The sequence below is a fragment of the Babylonia areolata genome, chromosome 28, assembly GCF_041734735.1.
Source record: "Babylonia areolata isolate BAREFJ2019XMU chromosome 28, ASM4173473v1, whole genome shotgun sequence".
NCBI classification, from domain to species: Eukaryota; Metazoa; Mollusca; class Gastropoda; order Neogastropoda; family Buccinidae; genus Babylonia; species Babylonia areolata.
Genome location: NC_134903.1, coordinates 19,676,609 through 19,702,759, shown reverse-complemented (window position 1 = coordinate 19,702,759; position 26,151 = coordinate 19,676,609). Strand labels below are relative to the sequence as shown.

Below are 26,151 nucleotides of genomic sequence, written 5' to 3'. Positions count from 1 at the left end.
TTTCCATACCATACTGAGCTATAATTATACTGAACTGCTCCATACTGTTATATACAATGCACCATGCAGTTGTGTTCGCTGTATACTGCACCGTACAGTTGTGAATACTGCACCACTGCACCGAACACTTGTGTACAATGCACCGTACAGTTGTGTACAATGCACCATACAGTTGTGTACAATGCACCATACAGTTGTGTACAATGCACACCGTACAGTTGTGTATACTGCACTGTACAGTTGTGTACAATGCACCGAACAGTTGTATATGCTGCATCGTACAGTTGTGTACAATACACCATACAGTTGTGTACAATGCACTGAACAGTTGTATATGCTGCACCATACAATTGTGTACAATGCACTATACACTTCTGTACAATGCACCATACAGTTGTATACAGTGCACCATACAGTTGTGTACAATGCACCATACAGTTGTGTACAATGCACCATACAGTTATATATGCTGCATCGTACAGTTGTGTACAATACACCATACAGTTGTGTACAATGCACCATACAGTTGTATACAGTGCACCATACAGTTGTGTACAATGCACCATACAGTTGTGTACAATGCACCATACAGTTGTATATGCTGCATCGTACAGTTGTGTACACCGTACAGTTGTGTACAATGCACCAGACAGTTGTGTACAATACATAGTACAGTTGTTTACAATGCACTAGACAGTTGTTTACAATACATAGTACAGTTGTGTACAATGCACTAGACAGTTGTTTACAATACATAGTACAGTTGTGTACAATGCACCAGACAGTTGTGTACAATGCACCAGACAGTTGTACAGTTGTGTACAATGCACCAGACAGTTGTGTACAATGCTCCAGACAGTTGTACAGTTGTGTACAATGCACCAGACAGTTGTACAGTTGTGTACAATGCACCAGACAGTTGTGTACAATGCACCAGACAGTTGTACAGTTGTGTACAATGCACCAGACAGTTGTGTACAATGCACCAGACAGTTGTGTACAATGCACCAGACAGTTGTGAACAATGCACCATACAGTTGTGTACAATACATAGTACAGTTGTGCACAATGCACCATACAGTTGTGTACAATACATAGTACAGTTGTGTACAATGCACCAGACAGTTGTATATGCTGCACCGTACAGTTGTGTACAATGCACCATACAGTTGTGTACAATGAACCAGAAGTTGTTTACCATACAGTTGTGTACAATGCACCAGACAGTTGTGTACAATGCACCACACTACAGTTCCGCTCCAGTCCACGTAAGTCTGCTGTACTGAGTTGTGCCGACCATTTGATGACTGATCTTGCTGGTGATGATAATGAAAGGAAAGGAACAAAAGAAGTATGGCTGACCGCCCCTCCGCTCGCTGTTTTGTGAAGAAGCGAGGAAAGAAGGTTGACGGCTGAAGCTCACCCATTGTGATTGGGACAGAGAGATACACAGAGAACGATATAGCCCCAGCTTCACCCCCCCCCCCCAACCCCCACCCCATGTCTCCATGTCTCCCATTGTGCAGCCAGTGCCGCCGTCAACTGCATGAGAATTAGAGAGGAGGTCACAGTGAGGTGGAGCAGCTCTGACGACAGGTAATGACTTTCATTCAGAGCCGCCCAGGCAGAACTGTTTCGGGGGGGGTGATGGTAGCAAGAGTCAGTGATATGTGACGGGCACACGCAATAACAACCTCTCTCCTTTTCTCAGGCCTGCCTGCACAACATGCAAATCGTTTGTGTCCCCCCAAGTGTATGAAGAGGTTCTGTTGGTGAATTGCTGTGGGCGATTGGGTCGTGAAATGTTTATCCCCATCTTGTTCAGTGTCGTGGGTAAGGAATTCAGAAGTGAGATTGAGGCGCTAGACACAACGGTGGAGTGTTGAGGGTTTGTGTTCTGCGTCAGTGAACATGACGCCGTGCCCAGTGAACAGGAAGCTTTGTTGGTGCAGACAGTTCACTGCTGGGGTTTCCCAAGGCAACATTTGATTGCCTCTTTTATTTTTGTTGTTGTTTGTTTTGATCTTTTTGATGATAATGTTTTTTGTTTTCTGTTTTGCTTGTCTTTATAGTTGTGTCATTCTTGGCAATTTTCTTCCTTTTTTTTTTCCAGCTATCATTGTATAGGCGCTGGTTGTTATTAAAAAAAAAAATTTTTTTTGGGCAGACTACAAAACTATGATTCTGATTCCGTTTAATTATTACTGGTTGTGCTTTTAGTGCAGAAAGTATAAGTTTATTTAAACATGCATACACACACGCGCATGCACACACACACACACGCACACACACACACACACACACACACACACACACACACACACACACAGACTGATAGATACAGGGGAAAAAAACGCAAACTCTGTGTGTGTGTGTGTGTGTGTTTCTTATAAATTTGTTTTGTTTTTCATTTTTTAGCCTGTACTTGTCTCAAGTTTTTCCACATGGGAGAACTATGATTGTCAGTAGAGAGAATTAAAGAATTAACATAGAACTATTTTTTAAGCTTATATACTCTAAACAAAACATACAGATCATCTTTCCGTTAGAGGTGGTTTGGGGTTTGGTTGGTGTGTGTCACTGCGTGTCACTGTGTGCGTTCTTCCCCGGTCCCCTTTCTCTTCTTCCTGCCTGCAGTGTGGGGCCTTTTGTCAACGCTTGCTCACTGAAGCATTGCACCCACCATTTGGTATGCATGTGCAGTAGAGTGTGCAGTATGTGCCGGATTGGATGGCTATGTGGTTTTGTCTGCATGTGTGTGTGTGTGTGTGCACGTATGCTCAGGCATGTGTGCATTGATTTGTTGATACAGTGTAGTTTTGTGGGTGACTTAGATTGATGCAGACAAAGCTGCTGCACACAATTCTTTGATTTTTTACAGATCTACCGGATGTGTGTGCTTTCTGGTGAAATGGTGTGCCCGGTCCTAACTTAAATGTTATTGGCGGATCTGTGTGAGACGAGAGGATTGTAAAAGTGAAGGGAGATTGGGTAACCCAGGGTATCCATGGTGTGCACTCAGTGTGTCAGGCCCTCTGGGGGGTGCCTTTCCTCAGTGCAGAAACAGTGCCCACTGTATGAAATGATGAAGGAAGGAGAAGAATTTTTATGTCACTATCTTTAATCCATATCCAGTACTGATGAAGAATTTCAATGGAAAACAAATTTGTTGAAGTTTACCAAGGACACACACACACACACACACACATATGAAACAATGGGTTATTACATAGACTCACATATTTAAACACACATGTGATCCAAAAATGAGTTCTTGTCACAATAAATTTCTCTGTGAAATTTTGTGCACTGCCCCAAATCAGTGCACCATCAAATGCAGTGCCACCCATTTAAAAAAAAAAAAAAATATATATATATATATATATATCCGTTTTTTGGGGTGGGGCAGAGGGGTTGTGCTGCTCCATCATCTGCACAGTTTGGGATTACTCCAAGGCTTCTGATCCTGAGTCCCCCCATACAAGGCCACCTCCAGGTTGGTCTGTCACAGTCCTGGTGCCAGCTGGGAGCTGAGGATGGTTGGGCATCATGAGGACACAAACCCTGCTGTACTGCTGAGTCACTGTGGTGGTGTTCTGAAGTGCCTGTTCCCATTCAGCATGCACAGGATGTTGTTTATGAAGCCCTCTATGATGGCAATAATTGCTTGGTCCCAGATCCAGACAGAATGTCATTGCTGGGGTGAAGACACCGCAATGTCCCTCCAGCAGACTTCATTACTGCATGTTATGCCCTCTTATCCTGCAGGGCAACAGCAGAACTTTCTGTTGATGTTTTGGCAACAAAACTTCTTTTTTTTTTATGGGACAGGGTTGTTAACCCTGTGCCCAGCGCCCACCCTGGAGGACCAGTGAATCATGCTTTCACCAGGCTCTACCCTTCCACATGTCTGGACTGGGTGGTCCTAACAAGAGCATAAGCTCCCGCCAGCATAGCTCTAGGGGTCCCTGAGGCATGCTAGCCCCCACATGACGGTAAGGTGGCAATCCTTCCAACACCTGTTCACAGGTGGTCAGAGAATGGGATCCTTCCATCTACGGTACTCGTGATAATTTTGCCGATGCCAAAGACATTGACAGGAACCCACCCCGTGGAAGTGGAGGAGAAAGAGAAGCCACAGTCAGCAGTGTTTGTAAATCACTTAGAGGTTGGTTTCAGATTGAGGATAGGCTTTGTAAATCGCTTAGAGGTTGGTTTCAGATTGAGGATAGGCTTTGTAAATCACTTAGAGGTTGGTTTCAGATTGAGGATAGGCTTTGTAAATCACTTAGAGGTTGGTTTCAGATTGAGGATAGGCTTTGTAAATCACTTAGAGGTTGGTTTCAGATTGAGGATAGGCTTTGTAAATCACTTAGAGGTTGGTTTCAGATTGAGGATAGGCTTTGTAAATCACTTAGAGGTTGGTTTCAGATTGAGGATACGCTTTGTAAATCACTTAGAGGTTGGTTTCAGATTGAGGATAGGCTTTGTAAATCATTAGAGGTTGGTTTCAGATTGAGGATAGGCTTTGTAAATCACTTAGAGGTTGGTTTCAGATTGAGGATAGGCTTTGTAAATCACTTAGAGGTTGGTTTCAGATTGAGGATACGCTTTGTAAATCACTTAGAGGTTGGTTTCAGATTGAGGATAGGCTTTGTAAATCACTTAGAGGTTGGTTTCAGATTGAGGATAGGCTTTGTAAATCACTTAGAGGTTGGTTTCAGATTGAGGATAGGCTTTGTAAATCACTTAGAGGTTGGTTTCAGATTGAGGATAGGCTTTGTAAATCACTTAGAGGTTGGTTTCAGATTGAGGATAGGCTTTGTAAATCACTTAGAGGTTGGTTTCAGATTGAGGATAGGCTTTGTAAATCACTTAAGAGATTGGTTTCAGATTGAGGATAGGCACTGTACAAGTATCCATATCAAAAGCATGGGAGCAGGGCATGGAAGGCTACAGACATTTTTTTTTCTGATTGTTGATGCTGAATGCAGGTGATTCTGCTGTTGAAGTTTTGGGACCAAACGACAAAGGCTGTGAGAAACACTCCTGAAGACTTAGCGTGTGAAAAAGTCAGAATTTATCATTTTTTTTTGCATTTGTGTACTTTCAGAAAGTTTTAAAATCACAGATTAACATACAAACAAAATCGATCTGTCTATCATAGTTTTTTTTTCTATAATTTTTTACTCACTTGTGTAAGCAAAGTGAGTCAGTGTTTTAACCCAGTGTTCAGTTATCTGTGTGTGTGTGTGTGTTCATGGTAAACTTTAACATTGCCATTTTCTCAGGAAATACTCAGTCTGCCAATATCAAATTTGGTTTAAACATAGTATGACAAAAAATCTTCACAGTCATACAAATAATAGATTGTAAGTCTCCCGAATTTAGACGTATTTCCTTTTCATTAACCATTTTATTTTGTTAAGGTTAATTCTGAAATCCAAAAATTCTAAAAACTGCATTCTACTGACTTGCTGGAAGGTAGGTTGTGCTTAGTGAGAAGACATGACTTCGTTTTTCTTGTTCACAATTAAAAGGGAAGAAATACAAATTTGAACAGAACACATACAGTGATACTAACTACTCCATCAATGTGTTTACTGCATATAAATATCCTGAAGTGGACACTGAATTAATTGGAATGAACATAAAAGAAAAATTGAACCGATCGTTTCTTAGTCAGCCTGTTGTAAACTGGTAGGCTACGTGCAGATCTAGAGATCGACCATATTTTGCAATGTGCTTGAAGCGATGGCAGCGTCTCCTTCACCGCCGAAATAAAAGAATGATTGAGATATGATAAAACACAAAAAAAACATGATTTAAACGGCGTTATTACATCCAGCACAGTGATGTCTATTTATCGCACGAAGAAGAAAGCAACAACATTACTTTAAATATTATATTCAGTCAAATGACGTCAGATGCGCCACAGCAGTGGGGATTAGTCTGCTTGGATCGGAACTGAACTTGCATGGTTCGATCCCGCTCGCATGCCCTTTTTTTTTTTTTTTTTCCTCTCCCAAGTTTATTATATATGTATGTATATATATATATATATATATCATATTTAATATAGAACACTTTTTAACAATTTTTTAATCACTTTTTTTTTCTCTCCTCATGATTCTTCTACTGGATAAAGCGCGAAACAGAAGTGGGTCAAAGGCTTTGCCTCTTGTTTCATGTTCTTTTGTCGTCAGGCTCATTGTCTACTGTTCTCTGTTTCTCTCTCTCTCTTTTTCATTCTCTCACCTCACACTGGAATTTTATTTGTGCAGGAAACAGGACAATGTCCACAACAGGATGACAGCAGCACCCTGATGATGAGAGCACTGTCAGCCCTCCCCCGCCCCACCTTCACAGCACCTGTCAGGCCTTCCCCACCCCGCCTTCACAGCACCTGTCCCAAATACTGTCTGACAGGTCACAAGCCACCGGGTTCTTCTGACTGCTGCTGGCGATCTGCTGACTCCCACTTTGTTGGTACCATGCTGTAAGATTTTCCCAGGTTGGACTTTCCCTGGGTGTGCCGTGCCAGAACTGCGAGTTGGACGGTGGTGTGCCGTGCTGCAGTCCAGAGGACCACTTCCCCGACTCTGCGCACCATGTCAGCAGCCTTGTGACGGTGTACCTGTGCCACAGAGCTTTGTCTCCTGCTGTGCTGGACCTCTCCGTCATCCATGGTACGGGGTTCACTCTCACCTCTCAGCCTTTAGTCACTAGTTTCTGAGGGGACACGGCTAAAAAAAAACAAAAAAACATTGCACTGTTTGTAAGTCTTATTATGTCAACATCCTGTCTCTTTCAGTTTCAGTTTCAGTAGCTCAAGGAGACGTCACTGCGTTCAGACAAAACCATATACGCTACACCACATCTGCCAAGCAGCGTAACCCAACGCGCTTAGTCAGGCCTTGAGAAAAAAAGAAAAAAAAAGGGGGAATAGATAATAGATAAGCTTACATAAATAAATAAATAAATAATAATTATAATATAGAAAAAGGTAGTAGTAGTAATAATAATAATTTTTTTTTTTTTTTTTAAATGTGTCTGCTTTGTTTTAGAAAATGTAAGAAGTGCCATTTCCCACTGCTAGAGAATTCCTTCAGAAGTAGACAGTGTGAAGTTTTGTTTAAAATAATTATATAACCTCCTCCTTTTTTTTTCTTTTCTTTTAATCAGAAACATGCAATATTTGGTAAAAGTATGGGTAAATGTACAAATACAGATTAAGGACAGAAAAACATCAGAACATATCATGGTAAATGATATCATTATTCAGGATTGTAGATGATGTTGTATTAGCTTTTGTCAGTACAAGGAGAGAGTTATAAATTCACAGCTCTGCTTTTAAAGGTCACTCAGACTCTGCTTAAAGGTGCTGTATTTCTCACTTCATTAAAGCGTTATTATGTACATATTTATGTGAAAGGGAGCATATACTGATGCATGTGAGTGACTGTCGACAGAACATTTGCATACAAGAGAGACGTGGGCAGCACTGTCAGTTGGAGCCATTGACAGAGATCCTCACACGTCCTGACCTCCTGTTCTGAAGGACGCTGATGATGCATGGCACAGTCGGCACGGTAACCCCACTGCCATGGATCAGTCTGAACACCCTCCACTTTCCACACACGTTGTAGCAGATGACGGCAGCAATGACGTCAACATCACCCACTCTCCCCCAGCACAGGAAGGACCGGTGTCCCCCCCCAGGTCCCCAGCGGAGGAAGCAGCAGAGACATCCTCCGCAGAGACCACCTGTGCAGGGGTCACATCCCAGTCCCCCGGTGTGACCTTCACCTCTGCGGGGTCAGCAGCAGTCACTGCATCCAGTGCCAGCGACGGGGGGAGCACCTCCCTGGTGATCCCCCAGCCCTACCTCCACTACATCCACTTCCAGACACAGCTGCTTCAGCAGCAGAATCTAGTCAACACGCTGGACCTGTCCACTAAACTGGCAGTGGCAGTGGCTGCCAACAGTGGGGACCAGTCGGAGAGCAGCGGTGATGGGGAGGGGGGGTCAGGAGGAGGGGGGCAGGCCACCACCCCTGTCCCCACCAGCAGTGCGGTCAGTGTGGACAGTAAAGGAGACCTGGGCTCTGACGACAGTCTGGACTTCAACGACGGCCCCTACACAGACGAAGAGTACGAGGACAGCAAGGGAGGCAAGAATGATGGCCGAATACGCCACTCGGGTAATGGGCCTTTCTTTCTTTGGCATCTCTCTGGTGCTGCATGTGGAGGTGACTGACTGAATGATGGATGGTTGGTTGGTTGGGTTTTCGACGGGCGCAATAGCCGAGTGGTTAAAGCGTTGGACTGTCAATCTGAGGGTCCCGGGTTCGAATCACGGTGACGGCGCCTGGTGGGTAAAGGGTGGAGATTTTTACGATCTCCCAGGTCAACATATGTGCAGACCTGCCTGTGCCTGAACCCCCTTCGTGTGTATATGCACGTTAAAGATCCTGTAATCCATGTCAGCGTTTGGTGGGTTATGGAAACAAGAACATACCCAGCATGCACACCCCCGAAAACGGAGTATGGCTGCCTACATGGTGGGGTAAAAACGGTCATACACGTAAAAGCCCACTCATGTGCATACGAGTGAACGCAGAAGAAGAAGAGGTTGGGTTTTCACTGTTGATATATGTGTGTGTGTGTGTGTGTGTGTTTGCAGTTCTACAAGTGGAGTGATGGCATAGAGGTAACGCGTCCGTCTAGGAAGTGAGAGAATCTGAGTGCGCTGGTTTGAATCACGGCTCAGCCACCGATATTTTCTCCCCCTCCACTAGACCTTGAGTGGTGGTCTGGACGCTAGTCATTCGGATGAGACGATAAACCGAGGTCCCATGTGCAGCATGCACTTAGCATACGTGAAAGAACCCACAGCAACAAAAGGGTTGTTCCTGGCAAAATTCTGTAGGATTTACTTTGATAGGAAAACCAAATAAAACTGCATGCAGGAAAAAAAAAAAAAAAGGGGTGGCGTTGTAGTGTAGCGATGCACTCTCCCTGGGGAGAGCAGCCTGAATTTCACACAGAGAAATCTGTTGTGACAAAAAGAGAAATACAGTACAATACAATACAATACAATACAATACAATAGAATGCTGGAAACACTTTCAGGACATGCAGTGCAAAAATGAAGAGTGCAAGAAAATATGTCAAACATCTCTCTGGTACTGATTAAACATCCCACTGTGTGATGGTAACACTGTAAAGAAGTAGGTTTGACCAGCTGCCCAGGAAGAGTTTTCATTGTGAACCAGTGTGGCTGCATTGATGTGGGTTACACAGCGGACACCATCCATTTCTTGTCCTTTATTAAATCAACATGTCAAATTAACCTGTGTTGCATCGCAGACACTGTAGTAGACATGATTGAAACTGAAATATTGCAAGAAGAAGTGAGAAAGTTACTTGAATTTGAAAGATGCCAGCCAAACGTGGATACAGTAACCTATGTAACTTTTGGTTCTTGACATTTCTGCAGAAACTGTGGCTCTATGTCTTCACAGTTAAAACATTTTTACCCATAAGAGAACCTGATAACATGAAATTGTTTCACAAAGGATGATATACTTGTAAATATTATTAATAAAATGTTGTGGGTTACATGGACACCAAATTTCATACTTCTTGCATTGCACAACGTAAACACAACATCCTTGATTGGATGCTGTAACATGCTTTATTGATTCTGTAAAAGTAAATTGTAGGCAAAAGATCCAACTTTATTATAGATGATATCATACAGCAGTCTCTTTTATCTCAAAATTATGAGAGAAAAAACATGTTGACTACAGGAGCTGACACGCAGGTCAGCAACAGATGTTACTGTATGGCACCCATCCAATGTCATCTCTGTCTCGAAAGGTGTGAAAATGTTCCCCATACCTGCATCATCTGTAAACTTTACCAGGACGTCACCCTCATTGCACTAAAGAACCTGTAGATAATTAACTGATTTTTTTTTTTTTTTCCTTTATTCCTAATCAGTTTGGTCATTTTAGGGGCACTACTTTCTCCTTAACTCTTGTCGTGGTATTTTTGCATATATGCAGTTTTGACTTCTCGCATTTCTCCTCATTTTTTGTTCTTCTGACATGTTTTCTAAGTATTTTTAGATTTGAATATTTTGATACTCTGTGTATGCCATGGAAAGTTCAGGACTTTACTTCATTCTTTTTCAGTACTATTTGTTGACTTCAGCTGCAGTTTTCTTCTACTTTGACACAACTGCCAAAAACGTTTTTCTTGGTCTCAGGCCTGACCAACTAGCAGAAGTTGAATTATCTGCTGAATCACCTTGACCTAGTTTTGGTTAATCGATATTCATGTGTGAGTGAAATAATACATGAACTGTAAAACCGGCATTTTGTGCATGCATGCACACGTGCACACACACATGAGGGACAGAGAGAAATGAATAGAGAGAGAAAGAGAGAGAAACTCTGAAATACTGACTTAGGCCAATGACAGTAAGAATAATATTCATATTTGAGAAAAAAAAAAAAAAAATTCTTCATTAAAAAAGCACAAGAGCAACAAAAAATAAAGATGATTCCATTCAGAATTATTGCATGAAAATCTGCCCTCATTCAGACAGACGAACACACACACACGCTCAGAGTGACACACGCACAATCACAGGATTGAGTTTTGTTAAGTTACTGATAACAGATACCTGTGCTGCACGTTAAAACATTGACACAGACATCACACTCCAGCGTTCACTTTAAGAAAGAAAGAAAAAGACCAAAGCAGGTGGGCGGGAAACTATGTTGATGTGCATTACTCAGGTCCCGAAAACGAAAAATGTGGAAAGCACACATTCATCTAATGACGATATTGCTGTGTTTATTAGGATCAAACATATTTCAGAATGTAACTTATAATAATAATAATAATAATAGATACTTATATAACACACTATCCAGAAATCTGCTCTAGGTGCTTTACAAAAACGCTTTTGTTAACATAATACATCATATCTATGTTACATACACACACCAAAATGTGACAACACACACACACACACACACACACGCAGACATACACACACACACACACACACACACACGCTGCATACATACATTTTAACATATATGTGTATCAAACAGCTACCCTAACACATACACACACATAGGCAGGCACAAACTTACATAAACACACGCACACACTTAAGCAAGATCGTTTATTCCGAACAAAAGAAAGGCAGAAAGATGCCAATAAGGAAAAGATGACAACACATTTCACTGTTGTGCATGATGCAGGACTTGAAGGTGCAGGAAACTTTGGTGTCCAAGAAATGCACGGCAGTGAACTGCTTTTACACAGCAAAACAAAGATCTGATACTGAATTGTGTCAAACACTGGAGGTTCTGTCATCAATGTGAACGAAGATCTGTTGTGTCTATTTTCGCCATGCATTTCATTTCGTCAATAGATACATTTTCTTCTTTTTGCATTACCACAGACAAAACTTGCTGAATGCATGATGGTAATCCGCTGACTTCGAAAGTACTTTTACCTTGGAATTGTTTAAACATGCGTATACATGGTAAAAAAAAAAATTACTAATTCTTTCAAGGGTGAAAAGGCACTGGAAATTGATAACACCAGTCGCGAGGAGTTTGGTGCAGACAAGACTGGTCTTGAAACTCCAAAATGCTTACATTTATACATCTGGACCACTGTCTGGTGTGTGGTGACTAATCACTGATGGAATGTGAGCAGACATCTGCAAAAGCGGGATAAAACTTCTGTGGCGTTTGTGTTTTTGTGTGCATTACACATGAAAACGATGTTCGGCATCAGAGAATAAATCTGCGATAGAAGCGTCGCTCGCCCAAAACTTCGTCAGATTTACATAAAAACGCAAAGGTGGAATGACATACAACGATCAAGCACAGTGCATGGATCAACCTGTATGTGATCGTGGTGCAGGCATGGGATGCGATGCAGACGACGGAATAGGACACGAAAGTGATGCATGAAAAGGGCAGTTTTGAAGTTCCATAAGCCATTTCTTATGGCTTCCATTCACAAACTGTTGCACATGTAGGTGATTTGTATTACAAAAGAAACACAGATAGTGAGTACCCTTGAGTCGAAGATTTTGCCGCCATTTTGGAAGAAATAAGCAAACAAACAAAAAATCACAAAAATAGCTGCAAATCTTTTTTGCACCAAAATAGCTTTAATTCTTTTATCAAATGATTAATGTATTCTGTGAAGCAGACAAAGCACACCATCACATTATGGATATTGTGCAAATTTGTCAGAGAGTGAAGCACCCTTGATTCAGCCCAGTGTTTCCAGTATTGTTGAACTACACACACACACACACACACACACACACACACACACACACACACACACACAAACGTATGTATATATAGAGAGAAAGAGAGAGAGAGAGAGATACATAGATAGATAGATTATAATTTGTATATAAATGCATAATGTGGTAAAATTAATGACATAGAAAGTTACGATTATATGATAAAAGCTGACCTCACTGATAATCATAATATGGTTAAGTATTTGGTAGTGGGTTTTTTGTTGTTGTTTTTGTTGTTGTTGTTTTTGTTTTTTTGTTTTGTATGTTGTTGTTGTTTTGTTTTTTGATTTTTTTTTTTATAAAGATTTTCCTTTTAAGACAGGTGTAGTAGGTAAGATTAGGAAATATTTTAAACAGTTTTTGTATTTGCTGTGCATATGCTTAGGTAGCTCTGCGTGTGAAAGGAATAACACAGTACAGAAAATCTGCCTTCTATTTGTTGTGATATAGATTGATATGTTGACATAGTCGTTTTTAGTGTTTTAAGTGTCTGTTTTGAAATATGCAGAATCCTGGATAGTTTTTGTAGTCGCAAGCTTTCGATCACCTTCTGAGACTCTCCTCAAAGAAATGAATGTTGTTGTTATGACCAAGAAGGCAGTCTTTCTTCTGAAATGGCATGAGTGTTGTGTGGTTGTCGGTGGACAGGGGGTACCCTGCATCTCAAAATACCCCCCCACAGCACTTCTGGGTATGTTATAATACCCCCACAACACTCCTGGGTATGTTATAATACCCTTACAACACTTTCAAAAAACTCACAACACTGCTGGATGTTTAAAAATATCCTCACAACACTGCTGGTTGTTTGAAAGAACAAACCAAAACACTCAAAACACTGCTATATGTTCAGAAATGCCATCACAATACTGCTGGATGTTTAAAAATACCCTCACAACACTGCTGGATGTTAAGAAATACCGTCAAAATACTGTTGGATGTTTGAAAAATACCTCCACAACACTGCTGGATGTTTAGAAATACTATCACAATACTGCTGGATGTTTAGAAATAACATCACAACACTGCTAGGTCTTCAAAAATATTGTCACAATACTGTTGGATGTTAAGAAATACCGTCACCATACTGTTTGATGTTTGAAAAATACCTTCACAATATTGTTGGATGTTAAGAAATACTGTCACAACACTGCTGGATGTTAAGAAATACCGTCACAACACTGCTGGATGTTCAAAAATACTGTCACAATACTGTTGGATGTTCAAAAATACTGTCACAATACTGTTGGATGTTAAGAAATACCGTCACAATACTACTGGATGTTAAGAAATACTGTCACAATACTGTTGGATGTTTGAAAAATACCCTCAGAACACTACTGGATGTTCAAAAATACCGTCACAATATTGCTGAATGTTAAGAAATACTGTCACAACACTGCTGGATGTTAAGAAATACCGTCACAACACTGCTGGATGTTAAGAAATACCGTCACAACACTGCTGGATGTTAAATACCATCACAACACTGCTGGATGTTAAGAAATACCATCACAACACTGCTGGATATTAAGAAATACCATCACAATACTGCTGGATGTTAAGAAATACCGTCACAACACTGCTGGATGTTAAGAAATACCATCACAACACTGCTGGATGTTAAGAAATACCATCACAACACTGCTGGATATTAAGAAATACCATCACAATACTGCTGGATGTTAAGAAATACCGTCACAACACTGCTGGATGTTCAAAAATACCGTCACAACACTGCTGGATGTTAAGAAATACCATCACAATACTGCTGGATGTTAAGAAATACCGTCACAATACTACTGGATGTTAAGAAATACTGTCACAATACTGTTGGATGTTTGAAAAATACCCTCAGAACACTACTGGATGTTCAAAAATACTGTCACAACACTGCTGGATGTTAAATACCATCACAACACTGCTGGATGTTAAGAAATACTGTCACAATACTGTTGGATGTTTGAAAAATACCCTCAGAACACTACTGGATGTTCAAAAATACTGTCACAACACTGCTGGATGTTAAATACCATCACAACACTGCTGGATGTTAAGAAATACCATCACAACACTGCTGGATGTTCAAAAATACCGTCACAACACTGCTAGGTCTTCAAAAATATTGTCACAATACTGTTGGATGTTAAGAAATACCGTCACCATACTGTTTGATGTTTGAAAAATACCTCCACAACACTGCTGGATGTTTAGAAATACTATCACAATACTGCTGGATGTTTAGAAATAACATCACAACACTGCTAGGTCTTCAAAAATATTGTCACAATACTGTTGGATGTTAAGAAATACCGTCACCATACTGTTTGATGTTTGAAAAATACCTTCACAATATTGTTGGATGTTAAGAAATACTGTCACAACACTGCTGGATGTTCAAAAATACTGTCACAATACTGTTGGATGTTAAGAAATACCGTCACAACACTGCTGGATGTTCAAAAATACTGTCACAATACTGTTGGATATTAAGAAATACTGTCACAATACTACTGGATGTTAAGAAATACTGTCACAATACTGTTGGATGTTTGAAAAATACCCTCAGAACACTACTGGATGTTCAAAAATACCGTCACAATATTGCTGAATGTTAAGAAATACTGTCACAACACTGCTGGATGTTCAAAAATACCGTCACAACACTGCTGGATGTTAAATACCATCACAACACTGCTGGATGTTAAGAAATACCGTCACAACACTGCTGGATGTTAAGAAATACCGTCACAACACTGCTGGATGTTAAATACCATCACAACACTGCTGGATGTTAAATACCATCACAACACTTCTGGATGTTAAATACCATCACAACACTGCTGGATGTTAAGAAATACCATCACAATACTGCTGGATGTTAAGAAATACCGTCACAACACTGCTGGATGTTAAGAAATACCGTCACAACACTGCTGGATGTTAAGAAATACTGTCACAATACTGCTGGATGTTCTGAAATCTCCTCACAACGCTGCCTATGTCAGCTGGCTGCAAACACTGTAGAGGGAACTGAAAGCTGGAGATCACATTTCTTTGGTTTGTCTATGTCTTTTTCATGGATGTTCTTGATGTTTTTTGTTGTTTTTTTATAATTCTATTTTAGATCTTTTGAGTTTCAGATGATTGAATAAATAGAACTTCAATGCTTGCTGCAATTTCTGGTTTATAACAAATATAAGGCACAATGTTGTTACTCAAATCTCACCCCTGCATCTTACTGGCTTAAGTAAAAGCGCCCAATCTGATTCTGACAGCCACAACAAACTCAATATTTGACAACATGCTTGATTACAATGAAGGCACACAATCACTCTGAATATCAACTATGACATATTTTTGTCTTACCACTGGTCCACTCAACACAGTTGATATTGACCATTGCATCAAATTGAAACCAAGTCACAAATGAATCTAAGTTAAGTAAATGTCATCATTATTCACTCATGATGGAGTCTCCCGTCGGTCTGACGGATGAGTAGGCAGGCAGGCTTATCTGTCAGTGTGTGTCCTCGTATGGGAGACGAGGCCGATTCTGGATGCGCAGCACTTCCCACATGTGTTGCAAGGGAAAACGTCTCCAGAAGCTGAGCCCTGCTTCCTTCGCTCACGCTTCTCCTTAATGGCCAGCGTTCTCTTGTTTTCAAACATCTTTATGCCACTAGAGCACAGCATCCTCTAGCGAGAGCGGTCAAGGGTATCAGTTTCCCAGGAAGCGATTTCTGTGTCACAGGCTTTCAGGTTTGTCTTCAAGGTGTCCTTGAAGTGCTTGCAGGGTCTTCCAAGTTTACGGTGGCCTTCCTTCAGCTGGCCATACAAAAGGATCTTCGGGATCCTGCTGTCTGTCATGCGGACAATGTGTCCTGTCCAGCGCAGCTGGCACTGGATCAGCAGGCTTTCGATGCCGGGCATGAAAAAAGAGCAGCATTGAGTTAGGCATGACGGGCACAATAGCCGAGTGGTTAAAGCGTTGGACTGTCCATCTGAGGGTCCCGGGTTCGAATCACGGTGACGGCGCCTGGTGGGTAAAGGGTGGAGATTTTTACAATCTCCCAGGTCAACATATGTGCAGACCTGCTAGTGCCTGAACCCCCTTCATGTGTATATGCAAGCAGAAGATCAAATACGCACGTTAAAGATCCTGTAATTCATGTCAGCGTTCGGTGGGTTATGGAAACAAGAACATACCCAGCATGCACACCCCCGAAAACGGAGTATGGCTGCCTACATGGCGGGGTAAAAACGGTCATACACATAAAAGCCCACTCGTGTGCTTACGAGTGAACGCAGAAGAAGAAGAAGAGTTGGGCATAAATCTACGGTGGAAATAGAGAAATCAGAAAGGTTACCTGGACACCTTCAAATCTTTTCAAACATGCAAAGCAAGATGATGACTGGTGACTGGAAGCAGACAGGATCCTGATTTAACAGATGCTGCACAATGTTGGGCTTTGACAGCAGCTTCGGAAAGGAGTGGTAAGAAAGTGCACCTGTTGATGAGAAAGCAGAGTGACAGAGCTGAGTGGACAGGCAGTCCAGTTCCGAAGATATCTCACAGGGCAGAAAGCTTCTAGTGTCAACAGAGCCATTCCGCACCAGTCAGTATGGAGGACTTTCATTTTTGGGGGGATTTTCAGCAGATGTGTTTTATTTGCTGTGTGTATCATACAAACATGTTCAAAGTTACTGTTTCTTTTGAATTTAGGGGAAGTGTGGAGTGCGCTGTATCATGTTATAGGTAGGAAATAGAATTACAGTACAGTCCTTTTTGTTTTTACTTTGAAATTGTGACTGTGTGGAAAAGGCAATAGGCTATATCTTCTTCTTCTTCTTCTTCTTCTGCATTCACTCGTATGCACACGAGTGGGCTTTACGTGTATGACCGTTTTTACCCCGCCATGTAGGCAGCCATACTCCGTTTTCAGGGGTGTGCATGCTGGGTATGTTCTTGTTTCCATAACCCACCGAACGCTGACATGGATTACAGGATCTTTAACGTGCGTATTTGATCTTCTGCTTGCATATACACACGAAGGGGGTTCAGGCACAGGCAGGTCTGCACATATGTTGACCTGGGAGATCGTAAAAATCTCCACCCTTTACCCACCAGGCGCCGTCACCATGATTCGAACCCGGGACACTCAGATTGACAGTCCAACGCTTTAACCACTCGGCTATTGCGCCCGTCAAATGTGCTATATATTTTGTTTTATTCTGTTTAACAAATAGTAAATAGTGGTAACTCTCTCCATTCACAAGGTACACAGCTTCAAGTCAGTGCTGCTTATGCTGCTGATTCAGCTAGTACACAGGTAAATAAAAGGTACATCAGAACAAACCCAGACACTTCCTCGAAAAGGAAGCACCAAGCTTGTCCTCAGACCGATCACTTGACATGTGCACACAGCAGCAATGACAGAAGAAATGTGCAAACACAAATTAGCTTTTATTCAAGCCTTTTAATCCTGAATAAGCTACACTGATTTTATTCTGTGTTTAGAACATTTGATGAATGATAATTATTTTTCAATTTTTTTCAGTTCAAGTTTTTGTTTAAGATTTTAATTGATAGAAATAATTTGTAACTTTGTTACATTCAGATTAATCCTATTTAACCTGTGGCTTTTTCCAGGTGGGCGCAACATTAACCAGTATGGGCGAGAGTTCACCAATGGCCGGCCCCTACCTGACCATCTGCGCTTTCAGATCCTGCAGTTGGCCCTGCAGGGGATCCGGCCCTGTGAGGTCAGCAGGCAGCTCCAGGTGTCCCATGGCTGTGTCAGCAAGATCCTCAACAGGTGACACTGACAGTTGTCATTGATCAGTCACATGTCTGTTTTGACACACGCTGACAGTTGTCATTGATCAGTCACATGTCTGTTTTGACACACGCTGATGGTTCAGTTGTCATTGGTCAGTCACATGTCTGTTTTGACACACACTGATAGTTGTCATTGGTCAGTCACATGTCTGTTTTGACACACACTGACAGTTGTCATTGATCAGTCACATGTCTGTTTTGACACACACTGATAGTTGTCATTGATCAGTCACATGTCTGTGTTTTGACACACACTGATAATTGTCATTGATCAGTCACATGTCTGTGTTTTGACACACACTGATAATTGTCATTGATCAGTCACATGTCTGTGTTTTGACACACACTGATAGTTGTCATTGATCAGCAGTGTCTGTTTTGACACACACTGCTAGTTGTCATTGATCAGTCACATGTCTGTTTTGACACACACTGATAGTTGTCATTGATCAGCAGTGTCTGTTTTGACACACACTGATAGTTGTCATTGATCAGTCACATGTCTGTGTTTTGACACACACTGATAATTGTCATTGATCAGTCACATGTCTGTTTTGCCACACACTGATAATTGTCATTGATCAGTCACATGTCTGTTTTGACACACACTGATAGTTGTCATTGATCAGCAGTGTCTGTTTTGACACACACTGATAATTGTCATTGATCAGTCACATGTCTGTTTTGACACACACTGATAATTGTCATTGATCAGTCACATGTCTGTTTTGACACACACTGATAGTTGTCATTGATCAGCAGTGTCTGTTTTGACACACGCTGATGGTTCAGTTGTCATTGGTCAGTCACATGTCTGTTTTGACACACACTGACAGTTGTCATTGATCAGTCACATGTCTGGTTTGACACACGCTGACAGTTGTCATTGGTCAGTCACATGTCTGTTTTGACACACGCTGACAGTTGTCATTGATCAGTCACATGTCTGGTTTGACACACACTGACAGTTGTCATTGATCAGTCACATGTCTGGTTTGACACACGCTGACAGTTGTCATTGGTCAGTCACATGTCTGTTTTGACACACACTGATAGTTGTCATTGATCAGTCACATGTCTGTTTTGACACACACTGATAGTTGTCATTGATCAGTCACATGTCTGGTTTGACACACGCTGACAGTTGTCATTGATCAGTCATGTCTGTTTTGACACACACTGATAGTTGTCATTGATCAGTCATGTCTGTTTTGACACACACTGATAGTTGTCATTGATCAGTCACATGTCTGTGTTTTGACACACACTGATAATTGTCATTGATCAGTCACATGTCTGTGTTTTGACACACACTGATAGTTGTCATTGATCAGCAGTGTCTGTTTTGACACACACTGACAGTTGTCATTGATCAGTCACATGTCTGTTTTGACACACACTGATAGTTGTCATTGATCAGTCACATGTCTGTGTTTTGACACACACTGACAGTTGTCATTGATCAGTCACATGTCTGTTTTGACACACACTGATAGTTGTCATTGGTCAGTCACATGTCTGTTTTGACACACACTGATAATTGTCATTGATCAGTCACATGTCTGTGTTTTGACACACACTGATAGTTGTCATTGATCAGCAGTGTCTGTTTTGACACACACTGACAGTTGTCATTGATCAGTCACATGTCTGTTTTGACACACGCTGATGGTTCAGTTGTCATTGATCAGTCACATGTCTGTTTTGACACACACTGATAGTTGTCATTGATCAGTCACATGTCTGTTTTGACACACACTGATAGTTGTCATTGATCAGCAGTGTCTGTTTTGACACACACTGATAGTTGTCATTGATCAGCAGTGTTTGTTTTGACACACACTGATAGTTGTTCTCCTGCAAGCACTGGTCCTGTCTTTGTTCCTGTATGCGTACAAATCCAGGACTCCTTAAAGTGTTCAGAAAAGGATCCAAGAAGTGGAAATGAGATGCGTCAGGATACTCCTTGGCCTGTGTCCTACAAAGACCACTTAACTCTTTCATCTCTGCAGCACAGTTTTCCGGTTTACAGGAATTTTACCCTTCATTCCTGCAGGCCGAAAAACCGTGCAGCAGAGAATTCCCCCTTTCCTTCCTGCAGCCCGGAAAATCGGTTCTCGCCGTAAGCGCTTTGAACTTCCCGAGAGTCACATCATCTATCCTTGACCGGGTCACTAGCGGTGCAGTGTTTATAAGTGGAATGGATGCTAGACACCCCCCCCCCCCCCCCTCCCCCTCCCTAGGCCGTGGGAAAGTGTGTGCCGCTACATTCTTGCCGATGTGCTGTGTAGACACACAGACACAGAAAAATGGTGTGTGTAGAAAGTTCGGATTCTGACCAGTTTTCTGATGATGAGTTTTACAGCGCTCTAACAGATAATGATTTCGATCTGTTTCAAATGAATGACGAGGAGAGAGTGCAATTAGCTGTTGCTACAGAAGCACAGATAGCGGGTTATGAAAAGTTAAAAAAGTAACAAGTGTGAAAATTGTGGTGTATATTCGTGCATTAATTGGCATGACTGCTCGAGGTATATCACACAAGTGTCACCTTTGTGTGGCATATTACGTAATGACTGTGACACAGACATGTGTATTTAGAGACAGTATCGTTTCTGAATAGTTTTTGTTCAAGAATTGTGTCAATAATGATCTGATTCTGGCTCAGTGACTGCTTGTGTAGTGAAAAGCATATATTCTCTTTGAGACTAAGTTCAAATCATTCATGTGATAAGAGCAGTAGCAGAGACGATTGTGACAGTTTTTCATGAATATGGCTAGAAGTGTGGCACTGAGATACATTTGAGGCACTACTCGGTGAGTACCTGCATGAGGTGCATACTCTTCAAGCAAAACACTATCCTGCATGTAGTACGTAGTTGTACGCATTGTGTTTGACTCCAAAGTCACCTGTTTTACACCTGAGTGTCACCAGAGATGTCACCCTACAGTGTCAACAGGATCTCAGACAACTTCTCACATCAAATCTGTACACAACAGTACATGACAATCTTAGTGTACTGTAATAAGCCGCGTTGCCGTAAGGCTCCAAAATAAGTACCCTGCTTCATACTTTCTTTCTCATCTCTGAATCCAGGAATGAAGGGAATATACCTATGGTGCTGATCTCAGAACAAGGGGGAGTAATGGTTCATAGAAAAATAGGAACGAAACAGTTAACAAATGAAGAAATCAGGAAGACCATCATGGTTGGTATGAAGACTTCCTGACCTCAGAGAAAAAAAAAGGAAAATGAGATAGTATGGCCACAGGACAAGATTTGATGGGCTCTCCAAAACCATCCTTCAGGGAACAGTGCAGGGGAAAAGGAGGGAGACGAGGAGGCAGACAGCAAAAAGAAGTAGGCAGACAACATCACTGAGCAGACAGAGAGGAGCTTTGCAGAAACTCAGACCCTGTCCCACCCACCACAGCCTGAAGTGGAGAATGTTGGTGATGTGTTCAGCAGTGCAGTGCCCCCATGGCCACACCAGTGACTGTGACAGTTACCATTCATTAGCATTTTCTGTTATTTTCTCCTCCGCCTTTCAGAGGAAACCATTCTGTCAGGTCAACATGACCCCTGTTGCTGAGTCAGTCTGACAGTACTCGGTGATACCTGTTCTGTTTCAACGTGTGCAGGAAACCACTGACTAAATTCCATGCTGACAACAATCATTGCTTTGTCAGGGAGCAAGACTGGGTGAGCACCTTAGCATTCCTTCTGAATTGGAGACAGCCACCACATCCCTCCAACAACAGCCCTGGACATGTAGACACTGACCATTTTAATCTGTTCACCCACGGGTGTTCAGTGCTGGCACTTTAGTTGGCCCAGCGAAAGTTCATGAACCCAGGAAGTAGGGCATGGATATAAATAAACGCGGCTGACAAACAGGCCACGCCAGCGGCACTCACTATACGCTTGTTCGGCGGTAAATCTGCTTTGTTTCTTTCGCGCATCATCTACTCGGATGGATCGGAAATAATGACTAAAGAAGTGGTTTTCTGAAAAGAACACAAAATAAGCTTTCCATTGACTCCAAACACAATATGTTTTCTTACATAGCGGTTGTTGCGGCAATGGCTGAAACATAAATGAAGAAAGAGAAGAGAAGGATAAGCAGAAACATGATCGCAAAAATCGTTAAGTTTAAATCCCTCTTCTAAGAAAACAGGCGTTTATCACAATAACATCGTAAATTCACACAGAACATTTAGCATGCCTGCATGCAGATCAGCTTACCTTTTGAGTTGTGCGATTTTTCTTGGCAGCACAACAAATGTTTAAATGAACACACTGTAGCATGGTGAGAGTGAGCAGCAGGGGGATGGAGAGCGGGGTGAGTGTCTGTCAGCTTATGGCACTGCCGTGCCCTTCATTCCACAAGAAAGACGAAGATTTTTAAGGTAAAAAAAAAAAATGAAACGATGATGTTGATAAAATAATAAAATTGTGTAAATCAAATCAAACTGCACTCCAATAATACAAGCAGGAATAGCAATAATTCAACTTTCTGTAATCACTGCAGGAAATGTGTGGATGCTGTGAAAACGTGGGAAAAGTGGGGCGGGGGCTGCGGGGCCGAGTGAAACAAAGAAGGCAGTGTCCAGGTTTGGCGCGCGGGGCCAGAAATACCACGGCGAATGCGCCGGCCAGTGCAGAGTGCGGTGGGAAAGTCTGGCGTTAAAAAAATTTTGACCCAAGATGCTAGACGCTGCTCGGCCAACTAAAGAGCCGGATTTTGTGCTCGGCTGAGCAGCCGTGGGAAGCCTGAGGACCGCAGACGCAACCTCCCTTCTCCATCTGTCTCTGTCGGCAGCTGCTGGCAGCAGCTCACGTGTGTGGAGTCCAGTCCATTGTTTGATGTTCTCATGCCAGTTCTTCCGCTGTCTTCCTCTTCGTCTCCCGCCCTCGATGGTGCCTTGCATGACTGTTTTGGACAAGCTGGTGTGTCGAGTGTTGTGTCCAAACCATATCAGCTTGCGTCTCTTCACAGTTGAAAGGAGAGGTTCCTGAGGTCCAGCAAGGTTCTCAATTCTGCTCCGTACATGTTCATTGGTCCTGTGCTCGATCCAGGGAATTTGAAGGAGCTTCCTCAGGCATTTGTTCTCAAAGGCCTGGATCTTCCTTTCAGTAAGCTGAATACACATCATAAAAAGCGTGAGACTGGAGAGCTGAATGCCAGTCTTGGGTAAAGCAATCAACCAGACGCTGCTTAAATTCAATCGTAAACATTTTGACATTGCCAACTGACTGAGCCTCCCAAACAACACCAGATCCAAATTTATACAACACATTTCTCACAGAGCAAGTCCAAGTACAATAATTATGACTTTGCAATGATAACATCATATTATAAGCTTTCTTAGGGAAACGGTCATTATCCATAAAGACAACACGAAACCAAAATTTAATGCACTTGGAGTAGGTGGTCACATACAGGGGATAGCGACCAAGTTCACCGTAAATCAAGTGTCTTGGTGCTTTCTGACTCACGCCCAAAAGACACTTCATTGCAGTCCAGTGCACCCTTTCGATGCACTCTTGATTTCCAGTCAAACCCCAAACTTCTGCTCTGTATGTCAAAATTGGTTTGATTTGCATGTTAAATAGTTTGTGTGTGTGCATCTGTTTGTGCATGTGTGTGTTTGTGTGTGCCTCTGTGTGCTTATTTGTGCAGGGTAGCTGCTATGTACACATATATGTTAAAATGTATGTATGCATTGTGAGTGTGTTTAGTTTGTTACATTTTGTTGTGTGTACGTAACATTAATGTAATGTGTTATGGATACAAAAGTGTTCTGTAAAGCACCTAAAGCAGATTTCTAGATAGTGTGCTATGTAAGCATCCATTATTGTTATTCTTATTATTATCCAGCAGGCTGACAAACATGGTGTGGAGCAGCAGAAAGATCACAGCTTTCAGGGGGGTGTATGCTGGGTATGTTTCTTGCTTCCATAACCCACCGAACGCTGACATGGATTACAGGATCTTTAACGTGCGTATTTGATCTTCTGCATACGTTTTCACACGAAGAGGGTTCAGGCACTAGCAGGTCTGCACATATGTTGACCTGGGAGATCGTAAAAATCACCACCCTTTACCCACCAGGCGCCGGCAACGTGATTCGAACCCAGAACCCTCAGATTGAAAGTCCAACACTTCATCCACTCGGCGATTGCACCTGCCCTGTTTTAATTCAGTGAGATATAGGTGAATTGATAACCCCCACTGACTGTGCCCAGGTATCGCAAGACAGGAAGCATCAACCCAGGGCAGATTGGTGGCAGTAAACCCAAAGTGACCACCCCTGACGTGGTGACCATGGTGCGACAGTACAAGGCAGATAACCCACAGATGTTTGCCTGGGAGATTCGACAAAAGTGAGTCTGCCGTGTTCATGTTGAATAATTCAGTTTCATTTTATCGTCCTCATGTGACAACCTTGCTGTGGTGTTCCTGTGTCAGAACACACCACCTGTACATGTGTAACAAATGTCCAGCATGATAGAGCTTACATCTTGCTTCCAGTCTTCATTTTATTGGGCTTGGTTACTTTGTTGTTTTGTCTAGTTGACTCACAGATTATGCACTGACATGTACACACATAAACAACTTATGCTCACATGTGATGGATGTGTGTGGTAGCTACATCTGTTGTTTTTTCTCATCGCAGGGGCAGGGCATAAAAACAACAACACACTAAAACACAAAAATCACGAGAGCAGCAGAGCTTGCCTGATGAGCAAATGACTGGTGCGTGTTGGTTTGTAGCATGTGAAGCACGCTCACAAGAAATCTGGAAGGCAGGAAATCGGTTCAACAAATTTACTATGGCATCATGTCTTTCAGAGTCCTCAGTCACACAGTGCGGTTTCGTAAGCAAAGCATTTAGTTTTGATCATGTCTTTCAGAGTCCTCAGTCACACAATGCAGTTTGGTAAGCAAAGCATTTAGTTTTGATCATGTCTTTCAGAGTCCTCAGTCACACAATGCAGTTTGGTAAGCAAAGCATTTAGTTTTGATCATGTCTTTCAGAGTCGTCAGTCACACAATGCAGTTTCGTAAGCAAAGCATTTAGTTTTGATCAAGTCTTTCAGAGTCCTCAGTCACACAGTGCAGTTTCGTAAGCAGAACATTTAGCTTTGAACACAACACTACAACAGCATGCTCTCTTCAGACCCACAAGCTCTGCCCTGTACTCCTCTGTGGTCCACATGTTTCTTCTCTGCCATCCTCTTCTCTCTCGGGTGTCCTGTATTAGATGACTTGAGACAAATATATATTCCGTTGAGATATTATAGCAGACCAAGTAAGTTTCGGTTAGTATTACTTCTGTCTTCTACAAATGATAACGTTTTTTCGAATCTTGCCATATTTATCTATAAGTCATTAAAACGACGGAGTTTCATGATTGGTTAAAGAGAACAGAGCTTTGAGCATACACGTTGTAAGATTATATTCTTATGCAAATCTGTTCTTACAAAATATGTAATCACGCCTTCAGATGGGGCCATGGCCTTATTGAATAAACTTTCGTTTCGTTTTGTTTCGTTTCGTTTCTTCTATTTCGGTTGGTCCATGTTACAGCTTATGTCTTTGATTGTTACTGTATCTTAATGTAGTTACTTACCTGTTTATTTTGCTTATCTTACTTTGTTTTTGGCTAATGTTTGAAACATAACTATGATAGGCTCTCAAGGCCCTTATCAGAGAGTTGGGTTTTTGCGTAGACCAGGCATCTGGTTTCTTTTGTTGTTGTTGTTTTTTTTTATGCAAGGTAAATGTTGTGTAGCATATTTGGATTAGTCTGCACACTTGGACACCTGAACTCAAAATTTAAAGTAATGATAAGGTGTTCATAAGGTGCATTTTTCCACAATGTGCATCATTGTCCTGTGGTCACATGGTACAGAATCCACCAGTATAGGGGCGACAATCCATAGCCC

General features: G+C 41.9%; 1 protein-coding gene across 1 annotated transcript in view; it reads left to right on the top strand.

Moving 5' to 3' along the window:
- The window catches only part of LOC143302071 (uncharacterized), a 139,797-nt gene that overhangs the window by 100,671 nt on the left and 12,975 nt on the right, over positions 1–26,151 (top strand). Inside the window, exons 4-7 of the mRNA XM_076616578.1 lie at positions 6,285–6,689; positions 7,473–8,204; positions 18,009–18,174; positions 24,448–24,585. Of these exons, the coding sequence (XP_076472693.1) occupies positions 7,607–8,204; positions 18,009–18,174; positions 24,448–24,585 (902 nt within the window). The 5' untranslated portion in view covers positions 6,285–6,689; positions 7,473–7,606. The remainder of the gene's footprint in view (positions 1–6,284; positions 6,690–7,472; positions 8,205–18,008; positions 18,175–24,447; positions 24,586–26,151) is intronic.